General features: G+C 43.7%; 1 protein-coding gene across 5 annotated transcripts in view; it reads right to left on the minus strand.

Annotated features, from left to right (window-relative positions):
• ARHGAP15 (Rho GTPase activating protein 15) overlaps positions 1 to 24,767 on the minus strand; it is a 681,588-nt gene that overhangs the window by 184,723 nt on the left and 472,098 nt on the right. For 4 of the 5 annotated variants that reach the window (XR_009760509.1, XR_009760510.1, XR_009760511.1 and 1 more), the window contains exon 11: positions 10,862 to 10,939. Coding sequence is in view for 2 of the 5 variants with exons in the window: in XM_061608868.1 (XP_061464852.1) it covers positions 10,862 to 10,939 (78 nt within the window). In the remaining 3 variants the exon portion in view is untranslated. Of the gene's footprint in view, positions 1 to 8,740; positions 8,781 to 10,861; positions 10,940 to 24,767 lie in introns of those variants that run through there. The other variant, XM_061608869.1, reaches the window with a different exon arrangement.

Consider the following 24,767-nt stretch of genomic DNA (forward strand, 5'->3'; position numbering starts at 1 on the left):
TTCAAGGGTAGCCCCATGTAGAGCGCATTACAGTAGTCTAAGTGAGAGGAGACCAAGGCATGTACCACCGACGGGAGCAGATGATTGGGAAGGTAGGGACACAGCCTCCGTATCAGATGAAGTTGATACAATGCTGCCTGGCTCACACCCAAGACCTGAACTTCCATGGACAGTTGGGAGTCAAGAATGATCCCGAGGCTGCAGACCTGGTCTTTCAGGGGCAATCATACCCTATTAAGCACCAGGTCGAGATCCCCTAACCTTCCCTTGTCTCCCACGAACAGTACCTTGGTTTTGTCAGGGTTCAGTTTCAGCTTATTCCTTCCCATCCAGCCACTCACTGACTCCAGGCACTTGGACAGGGTTTCTACAGCCAACCTTGGTGAAGATTTAAATGAGAGATAGAGCTGCGTGTCATCCGCGTATTGGTGACACTGCAGCCCAAATCTCCTGATGATAGCCCCCAGCGGCTTTATATAGATGTTGAATAGCATCGGGGAGAGGATGGAACCCTGTGGCACCCCACAAGTGAGAGGCCAAGGGTCTGAAACCTCATTCCCCAATGCTACTCTTTGGTGCCTATCAGCGAGGAAGGAACAGAACCACTGCAGTACAGTGCCCCCTATGCCTAACCCCTCCAGGCGATCCAAAAATATACCGTGGTCAACGGTATCAAAAGCCGCTGAGAGATCCAGGAGGACGAGGAAGGTGCATTCAACCCTATCCAACGCTCTCCTTATATCATCCACCGAGGCGACCAAGGCTGTTTCAGTCCCATGTCCAGGCCTGAAGCCAGACTTTAATGGATCGAGATAATCTGCTTCCTCCAAGCGCGCTTGCAACTGCTTCGCCATCACCCGCTCCACCGCCTTGCCCAAGAATGGTAAATTTGAGACTGGTTTGACAAATCCATATTTGTATCCCCTCTCCCAGCTAATTTAGTGTTCAAGATAATTTAATGGGTTCAACTCACCTGGAAAGAACCAATGGTGAAGACACAGTCATACATTAGGGGTGACTAAAGTGTGGCCTGGATCCTTCCCACCAAGTCACAAGAAGGGGTCCTCAGCTCCCACAGTATAATCTCCCAATCCATTCTGTAGAGTAGAGTATGATCTCTAAAGATCAAACAAAATACTTTATCTCCTGATCTAGTTGCCCTTCAGAGAGGATCTCTAAAGAGCAGTTAGAGGGAACTTTTACCTCCCATTGCAACACTAAGCAATCACCTCAGCACAGAGATTGGAGATAAGCCCTCTGATTGGGAGATAAAACCGCCCAGAGAGCTTTGGCTATGGGGTGGTAAAAATGGAAATGGAATTTATTTTTAAAGTGCAACATTCCAGAGTCCTGATATTTTACAGCAAATTACAAAAAAACACCCTTGCCAACACATACGCAAATACTTTAAGCATGTGCAGCTTTACTGAACCAACTCTCAGGTTAACCTACCTCACAGGGTTGTTGCAATGGTAAAAGGGGGGTGAATGTGTGTGCTATATGTCTACTGTGTGTGCTGTTTGTGTGTGCTGTATGTAGAATCGTAGAGTTGGAAGCGGCCTATAAGGCCATCAAGTCTAATGCCCCACTCAATTCAGGTATCCAGATTAGAGTTACCAGGTCTCTGGTTTTTGGGGGGCCCTCCGGCTCTCCGGCTAGCACTCCTTAATCTCTGGACTCTCAGCTTCAATTTTTTTAAAAAATTAAGTTTCTAGGTGGTCTGGTTCCCGAGATATACACTAAAACGTCAGCCGCCGCCCCCGCGACTGTTTAATCTATTTAACTGATACGACGCTGAAGTTGGTTCCTAGTTCCCAGTTCCTTATTTGCTTGAACGTTCAAAACACTAAAAAAGAAGAGTTGACAACTACAGCAACTTCAAACCAAACTTAACATGTCTCTGAACCCCAAAATATATGTTGGGATACCCTGTATGATATATCACTGTGATCGGGGGACTCTCCCCGTCAAGAATAACAATACATTTATGCAATCAAAATAATCAGGCTTCTGATATTATCATAAATACATAATGATGTCATAAAATCATAAAAAATAAGTAACTGGGGGTGCCCGCCCCAAACTCTGCTCTGGAACAGGACAAATCATATACCTCAGGAAAGGGGAGGGTGTCCTCTACGAGATGCCGCTGCATCCCGCCTGGCTCAGAGCTCCTGATGGGTGCAGGGCACGGAGGAGGGCATCTATGCAAAATCAAAGCAGACCAAAACATACAGGAAAAAATAAGTAACTGGGGGTGCCCACCCCAAAATCTGCTCTGGGACAGGACAAATCATATACCCCAGGAAAGGGGAGGGTGTCCTCTACGAGATGCCAGTGCATCCCATCTGGCACAGAGCTTCTGCTGGGCACAGGGCACGCACGGGTGCATCAATGCAAAATCAAAATGGACAAAAACACATAGAAAAAAATAAGTAACTGGGAGTACCCACCCCGAAATCTGCTCTGCGACAGCACAGTCATATACCCCAGGAAAGGGGAGGGTGTCCTCTATGAGATGCCACTGTGTCCCACCTGGCCCAGAGCTTCTGCTGGGCACAGGGCACAGGGCACAGGGCACAGAAGAGGGCATCTATACAAAATCAAAGCAGAAAAAGACATACAGGAAAAATAAGTAATTGGGGGTGCCCATCCCAAAATCTGCTCTAGACCAGGACAAATCATACACCCCATGAAAAGGGAGGGTGTCCTCTATGAGATGCCACTGCATCCCCCCTGGCCCAGAGCTTCAGCTGGGTGCAGGGGAAGGATGAGGGCATCTATGCAGACAGAAAGGATAGAGAATCTTCTTACTCTTACTCATTTCTCAGACCTCTTTCTGAAGTGAAGGGTCAGATTTGTAAAGACGTTTAGAGCAGCCACATTAAAAGATAAGGGCAGGGCATTCCAGGCAGGGGGTTGCTAACCCTGCTTGGATATGGATGTCTTTGCAGAAGATCCTTAGCCAAGCTTTACCAACAGCACAATCCAAACTATATCTACTCAGAAGTAAGTCCTGTTGAGTTCTATGGGGCTTAGTCCCTTAGTAAGTGTGTTTAGAATTGCAGCCTTCAGGGGCATCCATCTTTACCCCCGAATGCTCCCATCTAACATCTCCACAACACTAGGCTCCTTTCTTCCTACAGTGACCTTCTGGTGACTGGCCTGGCCTGAAGGCACTTAAACCCTTCTTGCTGAAAGCAAGTGGGCTAGATTAAATGTTCCCTACCCAGGCTCCATCTTTTAGCTAAGATGTCTACCTTAATTTCCAGTCAGATATTTTTTTTAATTGTACGCTCCAAGCAACTGTGATTGATGGTTAATGTACCATGCTTAATGACATCACTCGGGCCTGCCCAGTGACATCACTCAGGCCAGCCCCATGACATCACTTGGGCCCACCCCTAAAATCTCAGGTTTTGGGATGCTTCTGACCTGGCAACCCTAATCCAGATTAAAGCATACCCAACAGGTGCCTGTCCAGCTGCCTCTTGAAGGCCTCCAATGTTGGAGAGCCCATCACCTCCCTAGGTAATTGGTTCCATTGTCATACTGCTCTAACAGTTACAAAGTTTTTCCTGATGTTCAGTCAAAATCTGGCTTCCTGCAACTTGTGTGATAAATGTGCATCTATTTGTAGTGTATGCACACACTACACCACCACTGGGATTTGCCCTTGGAGGGGTAGTTGACCATCAATGAAGCCGTGTTATGTGAAGCAATTTTTCCAAAGTTTCTTAGCAACTTATACAAACACTGTTTCAAAGAAAATAGTGATAAGAATATTTTGAAACTAGAGTACATGGATGCATTTCCTATACATCCATTAGACATCTATAAAATTAATTTGGAGTCTGGACTGGAACCCTATACTGCACCATAGGGAGACGATGTCATCATGATGATGTCTTATACAATATTTATAACAATTACAGTAGTGGTTATCAGTAAAGCAGGGGTGGCTAACCTGGGGCTGTTCAGATATTCATGTTGCATGGCCAGTGGTCAGGGATGCTGGGAGTTGTAGTCCAGCAATATCTGGAGGATCACAGGTTAGCTACCCTCTGCAGTAAAGTCTCAATCTAGGAGAAACTCACACATGCATGTAGCTATTCTCAATTTACTAGGGCATCACTAATTTATTAATTGGGAGGCACTTAAAAAAATTAAAGCTCTCTCCCACTCTCTTCCAGTTTCTTGTGTATAATACTGGATAGCAAAAAGGTTACCTGATGAAAATGCTACTTTTACAATGGGCCAGTCCAATGAAATCTATCCTCTAATTACCTTAAATGCTATTGTTGAAGGAACAGTGAGATCATGCTAGCATCAATATCCATTCTATTTTTCAATATTTTTTCAAAAAAGAGGAAAATGTATGTATATAAACATTCTCGAATAATCCTCATGACTTCTGAGTTCTATGAATCAAAGTAGCTGACAAAGTTTTGAGTTAGGTACTATGTTGAAAGCAGTTATAATCTGGACCTTTTATGAAAGGTATTTTCAGCTTTTAATAGGAAAAATAAATCATTGATAAAAGATAATCTTGTCACCTGAAAGTAGAAGTACAATATGAATGACCTTCTGTACAAACAGAAACACAAACATGGATAAAGTAATAAGGCAGGAGTTTTATTGGAGTCATTGTTGATAAAAGCCTTAAGAACTGGTAAGAAAAGATCCAGTAAAAAGGGGAAAAAGTGATTCAATGTCTTTTTTTTTTTTTTTTTTAAAGGAAGGCACTTTCTAAAATGTTTAACAATAAACGAACAATTGTTCGATTTTTCTCCTTTTTCTCCTTTGCAGCCACATTCCCTCTGGTTGTCTTATATTCATTTTCTGATCTTACCAATTTATGTTCACAGCATAAAGATAGGGGATAGTGATAATGCTCAGGTCTGAAGTTCATTCATTCCCTCTCTCAACCTCCCCCTTTCTTTCTTTTTTTAAAAAAACCTTATGGTACACTTGATATTCTCAAGCTTTCCTGCAGTGTTTAAAATGTGCAACTGAAGTTCAAGGTTCCAGTTGCAATGAAATAAGAATAGTCTAAATTTATGTCTGTTATGCACATCACAGAGCAGAGGTTTCAGTGTAAGAATACACGGGCAAATTACAATGTTGAAATGAACATTCAAGTACTTTGCTCATGTAAAGATTGATGGTATGTTCTGTTCAGGGCATTTTAAATGGTTTTTAATACAGTGCTGGCTAATGCTTATTAGTGAATAAAATTAACAGAAGTAACAAAATTCTGAACAAAAGGAAAATGTTACAAACAAAATTCAAGAGTTTCTGTTCAATAATGGGAGAAAAGGCAATAAAATTATTTTTAAATGACAAAGCAACTTTATAAGTGTTCATCACATTCTTTTTCCTTGTCAGTGGCCACCATAGACTTACATTTGCAGAGCTCTCAGTTTTGTACAAGAGGTAAGAAGCCATGTGCACATGGGCTCTAACTGTGCAGCTACAATGAACAAACCAAATCATTTCATTTATTAGCATTACCTGGCAGGTTCTTTATATATTTTCTGTAGGCCTAGCTTGGCAGGAGCAGTTTGGACAGCACTAATGTAGCAGTGCTGCATGAGCATAGTTGCCAGAGTCTTGGGGGGTCTTAGACCCTATACTTTTTTGAGATCAGGGTCCCAGCCAGGTCCCTATGTCTCCAGTGTCCTACAAACCAATCAGCATGAAAGGGGAATGTGTTAGCCACAGAAAAGAATCTTCTAACATGCTTCCTTGTCCTCTCCTGCTGATTGGAGCCAATCAAAGTGAAAGGAAATGAATCAGTCACTGAGAAGACTCTTTTCAGTAGCTGACACTCTCCCCTTTCATGCTGATTGGCTCCTAAGGACATCTGCTGTTGTGGAGAAGGTGCACGGGGGAAGGCCTGAGGAGTGTGGAGATGATGACAGACAGCAAGTAAATGAGGGGGCATGGCATGACTATCAATTCATGAAGGGACCCTGAACTTCTGAATTTGCCACTATACTACTGGTGCTACATGCACAAAACAAGAATGTGGGGCTGTAGCTTATTCCTAGGTAATATGCACAGGATACATGCCATAGGGTCAAATCCTGAAGTTACTTTTTGTGAAATATGAACTATTTTATATGAGGTTTAATTTATTATTTATTTATTTATGATTTGATTTATATTCTACCCTTCCTCCCGGCAGGAGCCCAGGTTGTAACACTTAATTTAAAATAATAAAGCAAATGTAAATTTATATAAATCTGCATATATAAAAAACCCTCTAGATTTATGTGCTCTCTCTCCCTGTTTATATATAATATTTTTCTAAACTGTCATATGAGGGAGTGAGGGAAGCAATGATGGCAGGCAGGCAAGTGAGTGAGTGTGCGAGTGGACGAGCGAGCAGGTGGGGGAGCATTGGGGAGGGGAACCAAGCAGGCAGGCGACTGAGCATCAAGAGTGGGTAAGCAAGCGAGCAAGGACACATCAGGGAAGGTGGGTAGGCAGGCATTATGGATAGGTGAGCAAGTGTTAGGACAGGCAGGTGAGAGTGTGGGCAGCAGTGACAAGGCAGGAAACAGGCAGGTAAGCTTTTGAGGCAAGGCAGCGGCAGAAAAGGCTAAAAATATTTTTAAAATACATTTCCTTCTTCAGAATGATTGGCAGGCGTCTCCCCACCAAAGATCACCCTACTTCATTTCCTCCTCAGGATGCGTGGGTGTGTGCGTGCGTGCGTGCGTGCGTGCGTGCGTATATATACACTCCACTGCACGGAACATATTTAGCATCTGTGTGTAAAGCTGAACTGAATATGTGTGTGTGCGTGTTATGTGCCTTCAAGCTGATGATGACTTATGACAACCCTATGAATCAGTGACCTCCAATAGCACTTGTATGTGCTGGGATGGGCTCCTACCCATGTTGTTCCAGCAAGGTTTGGTGTGGATGGTTCCGCATGTTATGGTCATTCACCTGGAGGGGGAATGACCTTGATTTACTGAAGGGCAGGGCCCTTAGTGTACAGGCATGTGAGGACATGCAGTTTATAATGCAACGTTGTCCTTTGGTGCATCTGCTTTGGTCAGACATTCTTCCACGCAGGGATTGGCGTGGTGTGCGAGACCCAAAGGGGATAGACCGGGCATGAAGGAAGGTCAACTGGCAGATTCGGTTGGCTCTTCTTGAGCATGGGGGGGTGGCTATTCCTCACCCCCACATACAGCATTCTAGGGTTGAACTTTATAGGGCTGATGGCATTCACCTGACGGATGCAGGGAACAACATCTTTTTGGGAGACCTGCAGAGGTGTCTGCGAGAAGCCCTTCTCGGCAGTAGGGTAATGGGGGTCTAAATAGAGATTTGTCCCCCTTTTGTGGCGGTAAGGTGCGGGAAGGGAAGTAGGTAAAGACAGCTAGGTGGCCCCCTTAGGCACCTTTGGAGGTGATTGGTGGCTCCAATGGCCTGTCTGTCAGGGCGTTATGGCCCGAGGGCAGGATATGGGCTGCTTCTGGGGCCAACTTACCTCATCCACCCGGAGTTGTACGGCCTTGGGGGGTAGTGACATGGGAAGGCCCCCCTGCTCACCTACAGGGTGTGGCCGGGGTTAGGGGTAAGCAGATGGGCTTGCCCTTGCCCCAGTAGGGGCTGGTTGCCTGAGAGCTGTATGGCAAGCTGCTTGCTTATAGACAGTCCCCTCACCTAGGTTTCCCCTCTGCAGGTCACTTTAAGGTTTTTGTTTTGTTATAGTTTTAATAAAGTGGCCCTTTGTTCAACCCATACTGCTGTGTCTGTGTCTGATTTCACCCCTCAGCCGCAACAAATTAACAGAGCACTCCCATGCATGGTTACCTGGGAGGAAGTCCCACTTATTTAAATGAAGCTTACTGCCAGGTAAAACATCATAGGATTGCATCCTAAATATAGAAACAAAATTAGGGCTACCATTTTTAAATCAATCAATCAATCAGATTCATAGATTAAAATTCTATGCATAGATTAGAAAAAAGGGGTTTGGTTTATAGTGGACTATCTCCTCTGATGGCTGTTTTTTAGAACTGCTCCCAGATTTGTAGAGGCCTGTCACACTGGAGAGATCACAAGTGTTTCCTATGCATCAAACATGATGCAAACATTCAACTTGATGCATCACACTAGCTCACAGGTATCTGCCAAAGGCACCAACACACTTTCTACACAGTAGGACAAAACAGAAAAACAGACCCCATTTGCCAGCCACCCTAAAAATTAGTTGTACACCTAATTGCTAGATTTGCATACGGAGAGAAGGTGATGGCAAATATGCATTAAGAGATGACTGATAAGGCAGCCTGGTCTCTTCTATAGTTCTTTAAAGCAGAAATGAGAGCAGAGAATGAACATCTGAAAGAGTACTTCTGGGAACAGGAAGGAGTGCAATCTGACTAGAGATGCATGGAGAAATAAGAGCTTTGACTTTTTTATTTTTAAACTGAATGACTTTACTGACTTGGTGGCTTGGGATGAATTTGGCAATTCAGTTTCATACAGACATGTAGGGCTTAGTTCATCCCTGGTGTAATTCCATCAAACTCAACGTGATGAAATCCTTTGCATATATTTGATGACAAGTTCACAGAAATGTTTTAAAGAGACTTCAATGGAGGGAAGAATTTGATCCTTTCTGGGATTTTCCTCCTCTAATTTTAAATGTCGTGTGGTTGTATTCATAATTTGAGGTTATTCTTTAGAAATAAATGTGCCATATGTATATGGATCTCAAAGTTAGGACATGTCACAGAACACAAAACACCTGTCTAAAACACAAGAAAGAAAAGAGTAGTAAACAACAATAACATTTTTCCACAGTATTTTACATACAAAATATGTAAAATGCAAAGTTAAAACCATTTCAGGGATATATATTCAATATGTGATTACAAATACTTAAAAGAACAAATGTTCCAGTAATCAACCCCTCATTTACTAAGCCAGGGATAATCAACATGGTACCTACCAGATGCTGTTGGACTACAATTCCCATCAGCCCCAGGCAGCACAGCCCATAGGTCAGGGATGATGGGAATTGTACTCCAACATCTGGAGGACACCATGTTGGCTACCTCTGTGCGAAGCTGATGTGTAAATACACAAATATTCTGGATGAGTCTAATCTGATTGTATCAATAAATGCCAAAGTGGTAATACCATGATATGGACAGAAATTAAGTCAAGGACTGAACTCTTCAGTTAAAAGGCTTTAAGAATTCTAGCTGCTATCAGACTGCTGCAACTATGCCCACAGTGAATAAACACACACACACACAGTGTGACCACCTTGAGAGTCTGTTTGTTAAACCAGTGCCTCCATGTAACGATTGTCCACATGACCACTGTTATTTGTGAAGGCATGACAACTTTGTTTGTGGAGGTGTAATCATGCCAATTACAGTAGCTCTCCGTACAGTCCACACATGGGAAGTTATGCAGAAATTCCAACTCTGCGTGAGTGTTTCTGGGCCTTGTGAATTTCTGAGCTGCCACCAATAAGTCTGACTCAGAACAAAAAGTATGCCATTATTGGTATAAAAGTGCCAAAACTGTGGTTATCCAAGTTAAATATGGTTTAAGTGAACAATCCAAATAAAACTTGTTTGCAACTGATTGGCTATTGATCCTCTAACAATCAATGAGCTGTTTTCTGACTACCACCAAAAAAAATGGCAAGATGCTTTGAAGTTAGAATTTTTAAAAAATGATGGCTGCACTTTTTAAATAGACTTTTAACATACAGTTCTATTCCAACAAAGATCTCTTTTCATTGACTTTTAATGCATATGGTTCTATTCCATCAACGTTGCTGATGATTATGATTTATTAGACTTCTTAGTTTGTTACCCAAAGGTTTCTAAGTGACTTGCAACACAAAAACATAAACACAAATATATTATACCATTAACAGATTCATACAAAGCATGCACATATCACACACACACCTTAATCCATCAAAAACCAGTCATTAGCAAGATGTCAGCAAAGGCACCAAGACCTCTCCCTTGTCATCACCTTCTGAGTCTCCCTCAAAGTGGGTACCTGGGGAAGGGGCTCAGAAGATCTAAGGGTCTAGGTAGATTCATATTGGGAAAGGAGTTTCAGGAGATATTGGGGTCCTGAGCCATAAAGAGGTTTAGAAATCAAGATGCTCCTTTTTAAGATTATGGACACTTTTCAGGGCCTCATGGTTATATGATTTATAATATATACATTTTATATAATGCTGAGCTGGAATGCATACAAAACATCAACAGCACTAAAATTGTGGGATACTATCTAATGCTGTCTTTTGCAGTTATTGAAGACTAGACTTAGATACTAGACTTATTTTGGTTATATTGCAGATAATCAGTGAATAATCAAACAAAAGCTAAAATGTGATTCGATATATATTTTTGACTCTTACTCTTTCGCCTTCTTTGGCATCTTCTTCACTGCCTTTGTTTCAGTTTTTCTTTCATTTTCTTTTCTTTCCCCCCTTCTTATTCCAAGTCTCTGTAGCCTTGTATGCCTTCTCTCTTTTTAAAATATCTAATATTGAAATGTCATTTTTTTAAAAAAAAACTTTTAATATTAGTTTAGTGTCCTATGCTAATTCCTCACTCATTTTGTGTTTTTTCCCTTCTTTCACTATTTTTTTTAAATGGCATGACTGTTGCTCTTCCTCTCCTCTCTTCCAACCAATATTTGGGTTGTTTGCTGTATCTCTGTATACTTCTATTCTGCAAAGTGCCACTCTTCATTCTGTGCCACCAAGGTACCACAGCTTCTAAAATCCATTGTACTGTCATTTCAAACAGATAAATACTAAACAAAACATTACCAAGGCAAAAGAATCACTTACCATGATTGACAACAAAACGCAACTTCTGTATCATTGCCAGATTGCCGCTGACTCTGTATATTCCATCAACATCCAGACCTGAAAAAGGAAAATATCATATTGGTTCATGTGAGTATTATAGTTAAGATGTCAAGGAAATATAAATGTTCTAAACTACAGAGGAATACATATGTCAGTGAACTTCTTTATCATAATTCACTTGATGAAATAGTGTCTCATGATGTTCCCTTTCTGTTTTATTTTTGTTTGAAGGTGAAAAAATCATTGCCTCTAAACCACTAATTGCTTGAAGGTGTGGGGATTACTGATACATAGGTCTCATGTCTACAAAGACCTCCACAATCATTTAAATTAAAGGGAAGGAACATGTGTGGAATTTCACCTTCACTGAATGGTGGAGATGGAGAGGCTCTACATTCCAGCAGTTAGAGCTCTGTACGGGAGTTCTGTATCAGCAATGATAGTAATGTGAAGGATATATCTTGAAGAGCAATCTTGAACATATGGGCCAATTAGGATTTCATTTAGACACTACACAATATGGAAGACTGAGGAAAAAAAGCTGAGAACACTATACACCAATAACAGTGTTCACATGCCACAGACTTTCTGCTTTAAATACTTTGAAAGTCAAGCCAAACTAAACCCAATAAAAAAATGGTGGATTTCAACATCCTTTTTATGATCGTGTTATCCCAGCTGGATTAGAAACTACTTATTTTGGAAATACATTTAGGACATGTGAGTGTGTGTGTGACTGTGTGTATATTTTTGAAATAGATGTTCTGTCTTTAACATTATTCTGTTCTGAGTTTCTGAACAGTTTTCAAAGAAAACAACTTCAACTTCTAAGAACACCTTTATCAAGAACAAAGATATCCCCATTCTACTGTCAGTATTTCTTCATGCTAGGCTTCAAATACTTGGGAGAGAGGAGATAAAACAAATGTACTATGTCATGCCAGCTTGCCTGCCTTACCCTGGCCTGCATTTAAAATGGCTAACTCCCAAAGCTTTATGGGGAATTCTTCCCCTTAACATTTTCCTTGTTAGCTTGATGTTTTTTCATCACTGTGACTTGGTGATTTTTACAACACAGCTGTACCAGCTTACAGTAATTTTGCACCTTCTTATCAGCAGAAGGGGCCTGGTTCCGTCAAGGCCGTAAAACTCCTTGCTTTGTTATGGGAAACCAAGAGGAGACGCCAGGTGCTGTGGGAACATCATTTTTTCATCCCTTTGATGAAAATGTTAATTGGATAATTGTCTCCGGCTGGGAGGGAATTTTCCTCCATAAGAGGAGGCTCAGAACTCTGGGTTTGTGTCCCACTTCGGAGCACCACCTTGCCTATGGTGATGTTCTGTTGTGGCTCCATTTACATCTTGACTTGCAACTCCCTGGGGGGAAGGAGGCTATCCATTGAAAGATCCTATACTCTTGTAAGTATAGCTAAGGCAGATAGCTTTGTTATTTTGATTTGTGCCAAGAAACTTTCTTTTACCTTTGTTACTAAACACCTTACCCGTTTGGGTGTATGGTTTTAGGATTCAATTTGCTGCTACAAATTATTTGTGTGTACCTTTTTGTTTTTTGTAACCTTTTTTATGCTTTTCTTATTTTCTTTTTAATAAACTTTAATTACTTTAAACCAATGTGTGTTTATTCCAGAGAAAGGGGTCAGTTCCTAAATTCAGTCCTTGCCATTTGACCATTTGATGAGGGCGCGGACCTGGCATGTATTACAGAAACCTGGCTGGATGAGGCTGCTGCTCCTATTCTTGCGGCCATGTGTCCAGCTGGGTTCTCGTATGCACAGCAGCCGAGGGTCGGTAGTCGGGGAGGGGGAGTGGCGGTTATTTACCGAAGGTCCCTGGTTCTCACCAGACCTCCTCTCTGTGAGACCAAGGTGGCAGATTGCATGTACTGGAGATTGGGCCCAAAGGCCAGTCTAGGGATTCTGCTCGTGTACCGCCCACCCCGCTGCACAACGGATTCCCTGGCCGAGGTGCTGGAGGTGGTCTTGGCTGTGCGTGTACAGTCCCCAAACCTGCTGGTATTGGGGGACTTCAATGTACATTCAGAGGCCATCCTTACTGGGGCACCTCGGGACTTCATGGAAACCATGGCTTCCTGGGAGCTGCACCTTATTACAATGGGGCCCACCCATGTAGCCAGTCATGCACTCAACCTTGTGTTTGTCTTGGGAGAGGAGGGGAGTGATCTGAAAATTGGGGGTACATCCATCACCCCCTTGTCATGGTCAGACCACTACTTGGTGAGGTTGGACCTTTCGGTGCCACAAACCCTCCGTGGGGGTGGAGGACCTATTAAAATGGTCCGCCCCGGGCATCTGATGGATCCTGATGGATTCCTGAATGCACTTGGGGATTCTCTGGAGCATGCACACAGCCACTCGGCTGAGACCCTGGTGGAGGGGTGGAATGCTGCAATCGCCAGGGCATTAGACCGGGTGGCTCCAAAATGCCCTCTCCCCCTGAATAGAACTCAGACGGCACCGTGGTTCACCCCACGGTTGCGAACTCTGAGGCGGGAGGTGAGACGGCTAGAGCGCCGGTAGCGGAAATCTCGCTCTGACGACGATTGGACACATTTCAGAGCGGCTGCAGCAGCCTATCATGTGGCAATAAGGGCAGCAAAAAAAGATTTTTATGCTGCCTCTATTGCATCTGCAGAGTGCTGTCCCAGGAGACTGTTCCAAGTGGTCCGGAGCCTGGTCGGTCCAGTTGCTCCGGAACCAATGAAACATGCTAAGGCCTCCTGTGACGAGTTTGCTAAACACTTTGTGGAGAAAATTGATCGTATTAAGAGTGCTATTCCGTGCGCTGTGGACACAGTGAGCGAGCCAGAGATGACTAGTGGTGCTCTGGTGGTGTGGGATCGGTTCCAGCTTCTTCCATCTGATGAAGTGGACAAGGTGCTTTCAACCTTAAAGCCAACCACTTGCTTACTCGATCCTTGCCCATCGTGGCTCATTATGAGCTGCAAAGATAGACTGGGTGAGGGGATCAAGATAGTGGTAAATACATCTCTCGAAGAGGGAGTAATGCCATCAGCGCTCAAGGAGGCAGTAATAAAACCAATCTTAAAGAAGCCCTCCTTGGATCCCCAAGATCTGAACAACTTTCGCCCAGTCTCAAATTTGCCATTCTTAGGGAAGGCGATTGAGTGGGTGGTGGCAAGACAGTTGCAAGCGCACTTGGAGGAAGCGGATTATCTGGATCCATTTCAATCGGGCTTCAGGCCTGGACATGGGACTGAAACATCCTTGGTCGCCTTGGTAGATGATATGAGGAGGGCGTGGGATAGGGGCGAATGCACCTTCCTTGTCCTCCTTGATCTCTCAGCAGCTTTTGATACCGTTGACCACGTTATCCTCCTGGACCGCCTGAAGAGGTTAGGCATGGGGGGCACTGTATTGCAGTGGTTCCATTCCTTCCTCTCTGGTAGGTACCAAAGAGTGGCATTGGAGGATGAGGTTTCGGATCCTTGGCCTCTCACTTGTGGGGTGCCACAGGGTTCCATCCTCTCCCCGATGCTGTTCAACATCTATATAAAGCTGCTGGGGGCAATCATCAGGCGATTTGGGCTGCAATGTCATCAGTATGCGGATGACACGCAGCTCTATCTCTCATTTAAATCTTCACCGAGGTTGGCTGTAGAAACCCTGTCCAAGTGCCGGGAGTCGGTGAGTGGCTGGATGGGAAGGAATAAGCTGAAGCTGAACCCTGACAAAACTGAGGTACTGTTTGTGGGAGACAAGGGAAGGCTGGGGGATGTGGACCTGGTGCTCAATGGGGTATGTTTGCCCCTGAAAGACCAGGTCCGCAGCCTGGCGGTCATGCGTGACTCCCAGCTGACCATGGAGGCTCAAGTCTCGGCTGTGAGCCGGGTGGCGCTGTATCAACTCCATCTGATACGGAGGCTGTGCCCGTACCTTCCCAACCATCTGCTCCCACCGGTAGTACATGCCCTGGTCACCTCTCGCCTAGACAACTGTAATGCGCTCTACGTGGGGTTACCCTTGAAAACGGTCTGGAAGCTGCAACTGGCACAGAATGCGGCGGCTCGTCTGATTAAAGGCAGCCGCCGGCAAGATCACATCACTCCAGTGCTGAAGGAGTTGCACTGGCTACCAGTTGTTTACCGGGCCCAATTCAAGGTGTTGTTTTTGACCTTTAAAACCCTATACGGTTTTAGCCCAGTCTATCTGAAGGAGCGCCTCCAGCATCGTCAGGGATGCCGCTCAACAAGATCAGCCTCAGAAGACCTTCTCTCGATCCCACCGGTTAAAACAGCTAGACTGGTGAGGACTAGAGAGAGGGCTTTTTCAATAGTGGCCCCCACCCTGTGGAACTCTCTCCCAAATGATCTCCGCCATGCCCCTTCTATGATAAGCTTCCGCTGGGCCTTGAAGACCTGGCTCTTCAGGCAGGCTTTTGGGGTGGGTTAGGTTTCTTACTGTTATGGTTTTAAATTTTAATGTTTTAATGTATTGTTTTATCTTGTACGTAGCCCAGAGTGGCTGGACAACCAGCCAGATGGGCGACTAATAAATTAAATAAATAATAATAAATAATAACTACCGTGTAACCGAGAAACGTTTTTACCTAAGACTTCAGAAGGGGCCAGGAGGGCATCTAGTCTCTGGTCCTGAGAGGCTCAGGTGTTTAAGTGGACTCTGGGGTTCCCTTTGCCCCAGAGTAGCTAACCAGATGAAGGGTGGTGGCAGTACTACCTTGCAGGGTTGGTGTTGACGTGCACAACCTTGGCAAACCAGGATTTGCTGGGATCAATTGCCCAAGGCTGGGGATTGACTCCTAGGACAGTGAGAGCAGACGGGGAAGAGCTCCCCGCTTTCACTACATGTTGGCAGCGTTTGGGACCGAAAAGGACTGAACCTATCTCTGGGTAAACATACTCTTAAAAAGGTACATTTTGGAAAAAATTGGAAATTTTTTAGTTAAAGGTTTCTGGCACAAAGGTTTATTATTTTTGTAAAGTCAGGATGTCTACGAGATCTAAGCAAAAGAAGGCAATAGATCAGATTACTGCTGAAAGTAGCGATTTCGAAGCAGCAGGAGGCAGCGCTGAGGTGCCGCCGTTACAAACAGTTACTCCGGAGGGAGAACTGGCGTCATCGCCCGTATGGAGTCGACGAAGTATGGAGAGTCAAGCCAGCCAGAGTGGGGGTGTGCCACCCGTGGATATGTGGGCTGAAATGCATAACTTCTTCTCAAAACAAATGGCGCTTATGACTACTCTTGTGCAACAACAGCAGGCGTACACCCCACCGAGCCAAGAACTGAGGTCTGGAAGAGTGTGCTTGGGTGGAGCTGATCCAGCAGACTTTCCGTTTTACCAAGCGGGAGAGGATATTTCAGAATTCTTTTTAATCTTTGAGCAAGCGTGTTTGGACCAGTCATTAGATAAAAAATACTGGATGAAAATCCTACGCACTCAAGGAAAGGGAGAATTAAGAAGTTTAATGTGCAAACTCCCTTGAGAGTTAGCCAATGATTACGAGAACTTTGTAAAGTTGGCAACCGAGCAATTCGCTCTATCTACTAGAGCGTGTTACCAAAAGTTTGAGACTTTGCAGAAAAAGCCAAAAGAAACGTTCTCAGTATTAAGCGCCCATACTGCTCAAGCAATGGATTTGTGGATTGCAGCTGCGAAAGCTAATACTTTCGACCAGTTAAGGACAGTGTATACTCTTGAGAAATTTTACAAGATGCTGCCGAAATAGCTTGTGGCTGCTGTGAGAGGAAAAAAACCAAAGAGCCTCCAGGAAGCAGGACATCATGCTGACGAAGTTGACTCCTTTCAGGATAAAGATGAATTGCCTAAGGCTTATGTTAAAAAGCTGGGAAACTTCACAGGTAGCCAGCAGGCAGGAGGAGGAACTGAATGGAAGAAAAAAACGTGGCCGCCTGTAGTAAAGTCGGAGGAGAGAGGGGAGAGCTCCGCTTCTGCCGCCGCCATTGCTTCAACAGCGCGTCCAGCAGCTTACCAACCGAGTAAAGCAGTTTTGGAGAATTTATGTTTTTTATGCAAGCAGCCGGGGCACAAAAAGGATCAGTGTCCCCAATTAATTAAAAAGTCGAGTTCTGGAACCAACAAGGGAACTAAAGTAGCTGTGGTCCAGAGAGCCCGTGACTTCGAAGAACCGGGAGGGCAGTCGTCTCCAGAAATTTCTCGTTGGTCTTCCTCAGCTTCCAGTTCAGAGAATGACTGGGAATTTTCAGCTCCTAGTGCTGAAAACAGCCCTGTCACCCCAAGAAGAAGCGGTTTAAAAACTCCTGCGATGTTATTCAACTGGGACTGGGAAAGGAGAAGGAGTGAGGAAAGGTGAAGCCATCTCCTGGAGAGCCCCATGGTGGGAAGGGAGAGAAAGAACGACTCCCTAATGACAGCGCTAGCTATCCATGTTTGCCTGGTCAAGCTTCTTGGTCCAACAAAATGTTCAAAGAGACTATTTTTGTGAATTATGTTAAGCTAACTGTGTTCAGAGATTCAGGAAGCGAAGTTTCCAGCTTATCTCGTCATTTAATTCCGCCTGAATTAATTTTACCAGGGGTAAAAGCGTCAGTATATGTTTATGGGATGACTAACAAACTTTGTGATGTGGGTGATGTCTGGATTTCATACAAAAATTGGTCAGGAAAACATAGAGTGTTGATTCATGACTATTCTGACCAATTTTTTGATTTCCTCCTTGGAAATGATATTGCTTACGCATATTATTTACATAATTTATTTTATTTTATTTATTAATTAAGCTTATAAACCGCCCAACTAGCAATAGCTCTCTGGGCGGTGAACAAAGTACAGTAAAATCATAATACAATACCACAGGACATAAAAACAATCAAAAATCAATTACAACAATTTGTATAAATTTAAGTTAAACTAAATTAAAATGCTTCGGTGAAAAGAAAGGTTTTCACTTGGCGCCAAAAAGAAAACAGCGTCGGCGCCAAGCGCACCTCCACTGGTAGACTGTTCCACAATTCGGGGGCCACCACCGAGAAGGCCCTAGATCTTGTCACCACCCTCCGGGCCTCCCTATGCGTCGGGGCCCGGAGGAGGGCCTTCATTGTGGAACGTAGTGTACGGGCCGGTTCATATCGGGAGAGGCATTCCAACAGGTATCGTGGCCCTGCGCCGTATAAGGCTTTATAGGTTAATACCAACACTTTGAATCTAGCCCGGAAGCTTATTGGCAGCCAGTGCAAGCGAGCCAGAACAGGTGTTATGTGCTCGGACCACTTGGTCCTTGTTAGCAGTCTGGCTGCCGCATTTTGCACTAGCTGTAGCTTCCGAACAGTCTTCAAATGTAGCCCTACGTAGAGCGCATTGCAGGTTACTAGAGCGCGTACCACTGATGTAAGGTCCTCTTTAATTTGAAAAATGGGGATGTTAATATTAATGTCATAACCCATAGTACAGCTAATAAATTGGAACAAGAGCCCAGTATTGAACTTTTGCCACTAGATGGTGCTGTGGCGCAAGGAGTCTGTGATTCAGACCAGCCTCTGCCAACCAAAGTTGGGAATATGAATGTTTCTGATCCTAACAGTGAGGGCATGGAAGAGCTAAAATTGACTCTGCTCGTTCCACGGCGTTTAAAGAAGCCCTTCTCCAAGATGATAGTCTACAAGTATGTAGGGAGGCGGCAGTAAATGCTCCTCTGGAACTATCTAAGTCTGTGAAAGTAAGATTCTATTGGAAGAACGGATTGCTGTATAGAGAACATGTGCCCCAAGGTGCTTCTGTGGATTGGAAGCCTGTCATTGGAAGCTTGTGGTGCCATCGGCTCATAGGCTGGAAGTTTTGCAACTGGCGCATGATGCTATTAGTGGGGGTCACTTAGGAAAAAAAAGAACACTGGCCCGAGTAACCCGATGCTTTTAATGGCCCCAGATTGCCAAAGGGGTGCAAAATTTCTGTAAAAGTTGTTTAACATGCCAGTTAGTAGGTCATGCCCGTGATCACCCCAAAATGCCAATGCAAGTCTCTGAGATCGTAGCAGAACCATTTGTTAGGGTCGCGGTGGATGTTCTTGGTCCACTGAATGTGGCCTCAAGTGGGAAAAAAATTATTTTGACTTACATAGATTATGCAACGCGTTTTGCTGAAGCAGTAGCTTTAAGTAGCATTACTGCAACTGCTATCTTAAAGGCTTTACTAGACATATTTTCTCATTGGGGATGCCCTAAAACTATCTTGTCAGATCAAGGCCCAGGCTTTGTAGCCAAACTGACTAAGAAGTTATGGGAGATTTCTGGGATAGAACATGTGACTTCTGTTGCTTACCATCATGAATCCAACGGGCTTTGTGAACGTTTGAATTCGGTTCTGGGAAAAATGCTAAGAGCTCATGCTTTAAAACACCCAGGCAATTGGGATGTGGCCTTGCCTTTTCTCATGTTTACGTACAGAGATACCCCCCAAGCCAGTTTGAAATACTCTCCAAATCAGTTGGTGTTTGGGAGAGACATTGCAGGTCCTTTGTCCTTATTGAAGGCAGACTGGGAGGGGAAGATGGAATTTTCTTCTGTGCCAGTGACTACGTATTTGCAAAACTTGCGTGAGACCTTAAAAAATGCATTAGAGACTGCTCATGAGAATCTAGCAGAGGCCCAGCAACAGCAAAAGGCTGTTCTCTCAGTCCCACCGACTAAGACAGCTAGGTTGGTGCAGACCAGGGAGAGGGCTTTTTCGATCGTGGCCCCCACCCTCTGGAACTTACTTCCCTGTGATCTTCGGCATGCCCCCTCCCTGTTGACTTTTCGCCAAGCCTTGAAGACCTGGCTCTTCAGGCAGGCCTATGGGATCTCTGGGGTAGGTTAGGTTTTACACTGTATTAACGTAAGATGGTCTTCAGATGAGATGTTATGATATTAATAATGTGATGATTATGTATATGAGCAGATTGTATTTTATATTGTATTTTATATTGTACGTCGCCTAGAGTGTCCGTTCAGTCGGACAGATGGGCATCTGCTAAATAAAATTTTATTATTATTATTTATTATTATGATTCTCATACCAAAGCACGTCAATTTGCAGTTGGCTCTGAGGTCCTGGTGTTAAAACCTCAGCCACTGTCTGTGGCCTGGACTGGCCCAATGGTAGTCAAGGCACAGTTAAGTGATACTAATTATTTGCTGCCCTACCCCAATTCAAACAAAAAGCCACGGGTCTACCACGTTAACACCCTTAAACAATTTTGGTCTAGAGCAAAATTGGTTCTGGCCTGTACTAATGCTAGAGAGCATGAAGAAAAATTTGTGGACTTGGTTGCTGAGAGTCAACAAGAGAGTGGCATTGATGAGGCTTTTTTGCCTGACAGTTTGGATTATGAACAACGCTTACAGCTACGTCAGGTTTTGACAGATTTTCAGTCTTTGTTTTCAAGTAAGCCAGGTAAAACCCATCTGGCAAAACACTCAATCCTAACAGGTGACCATCCACCTATGCAGTCTCCATCTTACAGAGTAACTGGACCGCATGCTAAGGTGGTGGAAAGAGAAATTCAAGCTATGTTAGATCTGGGGGTTATTGAACCTTCTGTTAGTCCCTGGTCATCTCCAATTGTGTTAGTGGCCAAGAAGGATGTTAATGAAATTCGTTTTTGTGTGGATTACAGGAAATTAAATTTAATAACCCAAGTGGATCCATATCCTTTGCCCAGGATGGACCATCTGATTGAGAGATTGGGAGCTGCTAAGTACATCACCACTTTGGACTTAACCAAGGGTTACTGGCAAGTGCCCTTAGACGAAGATCCTGTATTGAAATCTGCTTTTGTCACTCATATGGGCTTGTACCAGTTTAAAATGATGAGTTTCGGTTTAAGGAATGCTCCTGAAAGGTTCATGAGATTAATAAATTCTGTCTTAAATGGTCTGGGGGATTATGCTTGTGCGTATCTGGATGATATAGTGGTTTATAGTACTGACTGGGATTCCCACGTGAAGCATTTAAGAACTGTATTTCAAAGGCTGCAGGATGCAGGCCTTACTATCAAAGCTCAGAAGTGTCAATTTGGGCTGGGAGAGGTTTCTTATTTAGGCCATAGAGTGGATAGTGGCTGTCTGAAATCCCTGGATGCTAAAATCGAAGCAATCTCTAATTGGCCAGTGCCCCAGACTAAGAAACAAGTTCAGTCTTTTTTAGGACTTGCAGGTTACTATAGGAGGTTCGCCCCTCATTTTAGTAGCATTGCAACTCCCCTGACTGATTTGTGTAAAAAGTGCAAACCTGCACGAGTTGTATGGTCTGCAGATTGCCAACAGGCCTTTGAGGCTTTGAAAACTGTACTAATAAACTACCCTGTTCTGAAAGCTCCAGATTTTGCTGAACCCTTTGTGGTACAGACTGATGCTAGTAATTTTGGCTTAGGTGCTGTGCTTTTACAAAAAGACACAGATGGAGAATTACACCCTGTAGCATACCTCAGCAAGAAGTTAATTCAGCGAGAGCGCCATCTAGCGATGATAGAGAAGGAGTGTCTTGCTATAGTTTGGGCCCTGGAGAAATTAAGGCCTTATCTTTGGGGGTGACACTTCCAACTACAAACAGATCACTCTCCTTTATGCTGGTTGTCTAGGATGAAGAACTCTAACCAAAAATTATTGAGATGGGCACTATTATTGCAAGATTTTATTTATTTATTTATTTTATTTATTTTATTTTATTTATAGACCGCCCATAGCGAATAGCTCTCTGGGCGGTGAACAGCAGAGTTAAAATACAAAGTTACAATAAAACATACAAGGTCACAACAAGGTAGAGTAAAAAACATTGAATATAAAACATGAACGTTAAAATGCCTGGGAGTATAACTAGGTCTTAACCTGGCGCCTAAAAGAAAGTACCGTAGGCGCCAGGTGTATCTCCTCAGGTAAGCTGTTCCATAGTTCGGGGGCCACCACAGAAAAGGCCCTGGATCTAATAACAATCCTCCGGGCATCCTGATGGGTTGGTACCCGGAGGAGGGCCTTGGATACTGAACGAAGTGAACGGGTAGGTTCATAGCGGGAGAGGCGTTCCATCAGATATTGCGGTCCCACACCGTGTAAGGCTTTATAGGTCAAAACCAGCACCTTGAATCTGGCTCGGAAACAAATAGGTAGCCAGTGCAAGTGGGCCAGGACAGGTGTTATATGCGCGGACCAATGGGTCCCCGTCAACAACCTGGCTGCCGCGTTTTGCACTAGCTGAAGTTTCCGAACCATCTTCAAGGGCAGCCCTACGTAGAGCGCATTACAGTAGTCCAATCTAGAAGTTACCAGAGCGTGAACAACAGAGGCGAGATCGTCACTGTGCAGATAGGGGCGTAGTTGGGCTACTAAGCGAAGATGGTAAAACGCATTCCGCGCCACCGAGGCCACTTGAGCCTCAAGCGACAAGGAAGGGTCAAAAATGACCCCCAAACTACGAACCTGTTCCTTCAAGGGGAGTGTAACCCCATCTAGAACAGGCTGAACATCCACCATCTGGGCAGGTAAAGAGCTCACCAACAGTGTCTCAGTCTTGTCTGGATTGATTTTGATTTTTCCATAGAATTTGTGGCTGGGAAATTAAATAAAATGGCCGATGCCTTATCTCGTATGCATAATTTAGATGATTGATGTATGGTCCTGATGACTTGTAACTGCTCCTGACTATACTTATGCCTGATGTTTTAATATGGTTTGTGTAACCCTGATTTTATGTTTTTTATGACCTATGCCTGTATTTTGGACTATGAGTTTGCTAATGTCCTTTTATGATTTTATATAATAAAGTATGTAAGGTTTTAGAGGCTTAGGTTTGACCACTGTGGGGAAATTAGGTTATGGTTGTTGTTAATTCCTGTTGTGGGTTTTTCCTTTTTTTTTATTAGACTTCTTTTCCTTCGTATTAACCAGAGGCGATGAAACCAAAGGTGATCAACCTTTGATGTCATCTTTTTCAAAAAGGGGGCGTGTCATGCCAGCTTGCCTGCCTTACCCTGGCCTACATTTAAAATGGCTAACTCCCAAAGCTTTATGGGGAATTCTTCCCCTTAACATCTTCCGTGTTAGCTTGCTAGCAAGCAGTTAAATCTTTGATGTTTTTTCATCACTGTGACTTGGTGATTTTTACAACACAGCTGTACCAGCTTACAGTAATTTTGCACCTTCTTATCAGCAGAAGGGGCCTGGTTCCGTCAAGGCCGTAAAACTCCTTGCTTTGTTATGGGAAACCAAGAGGAGGTGCCAGGTGCTGTGGGAACATCATTTTTTCATCCCTTTGATGAAAATGTTAATTGGATAATTGTCTCCGGCTGGGAGGGAATTTTCCTCCATAAGAGGAGGCTCAGAACTCTGGGTTTGTGTCCCACTTCGGAGCACCACCTTGCCTATGGTGATGTTCTGTTGTGGCTCCATTTACATCTTGACTTGCAACTCCCTGGGGGGAAGGAGGCTATCCATTGAAAGATCCTATGCTCTTGTAAGTATAGCTAAGGCAGATAGCTTTGTTATTTTGATTTGTGTCAAGAAACTTTCTTTTACCTTTGTTACTAAACACCTTACCCGTTTGGGTGTATGGTTTTAGGATTCAATTTGCTGCTACAAATTATTTGTGTGTACCTTTTTGTTTTTTGTAACCTTTTTATGCTTTTCTTATTTTCTTTTTAATAAACTTTAATTACTTTAAACCAACGTGTGTTTATTCCAGAGAAAGGGGTCAGTTCCTAAATTCAGTCCTTGCCATTTGACCACAACTACCGTGTAACCGAGAAACGTTTTTACCTAAGACTTCAGAAGGGGCCAGGAGGGTATCTAGCCTCTGGTCCTGAGAGGCTCAGGTGTTTCAGTGGACTCTGGGGTTCCCTTTGCCCCAGAGTAGCTAACCAGCTGAAGGGTGGTGGCAGCACTACCTTGCAGGGTTGGTGTTGATGTGCACAACCTTGGCAAACCAGGATTTGCTGGGATCAATTGCCCAAGGCTGGGGATTGGCTCCTAGGACAGTGAGAGCAGACGGGGAAGAGCTCCCAGCTTTCACTACATACTATATAATATATAGATATATATATAGATATATTTAAAAAAATTAATTTCAGGATGACATTAACTTTTAGTGGTAAAGAACATTCTGGAACAACACACATTAACTGCAATAAAATCTATTTCTTTAGTATATGCTGGCCTTCTTATGTTTCGAAATGGTGTTTATCATCGAGACAGATCATTGGCTTTCCCCTAGAGTATATCAATATTTCCCCCTCCCTTTTTTGTTTTAAGGAGCTTAGAATCAGATGGACACAAAACCAGGAATCATAATACAAATGGTGTTCAAAATCTCAGTCAAGAAAAACGCAGCTGTTCCAGCTCATTCCCACCATAAATCTTATAAGATTTCCAGCTTATTTCAAGGATAGGATTTTTTTTTCTTTCAAACCTACTACCTTTAGTTAAACATCTCCACTTTAACTGAGATACTTATACATGTCTGATGTGGAATCCATGTCTGCTGCAAGGTATTCTGGGTTACATTGTAGGAAGTGAACTCTCTTCACATGAAACACTGGCCACGACAGTGGATTTCTAAGAGTGCAGGATAGAACCTACCCGCCATTTTCCTGCAGTGCCCCCAAATTATGGAATGATCTCTCCGACGAGGTGTGCCTGGCGCCAACACTGTTATCTTTTCGGCGCCAGGTCAAGACTTTACTCTTCTCCCAGGCATTTTAGTATGTGTTTTAAATTGTTCTTATATTGTTTTAAATTTTAAAATTGTGTTTTATATTGTTTTTAAAATATGTGTTTTAAATTGTATATTTGTTTTAATGTTTTTGATTGCTGTAAACCACCCAGAGAGCTTCAGCTATGGGGCGGTATACAAGTGCGA

The sequence above is a fragment of the Rhineura floridana genome, chromosome 2, assembly GCF_030035675.1.
Source record: "Rhineura floridana isolate rRhiFlo1 chromosome 2, rRhiFlo1.hap2, whole genome shotgun sequence".
In the NCBI taxonomy this organism is placed as follows: domain Eukaryota; kingdom Metazoa; phylum Chordata; class Lepidosauria; order Squamata; family Rhineuridae; genus Rhineura; species Rhineura floridana.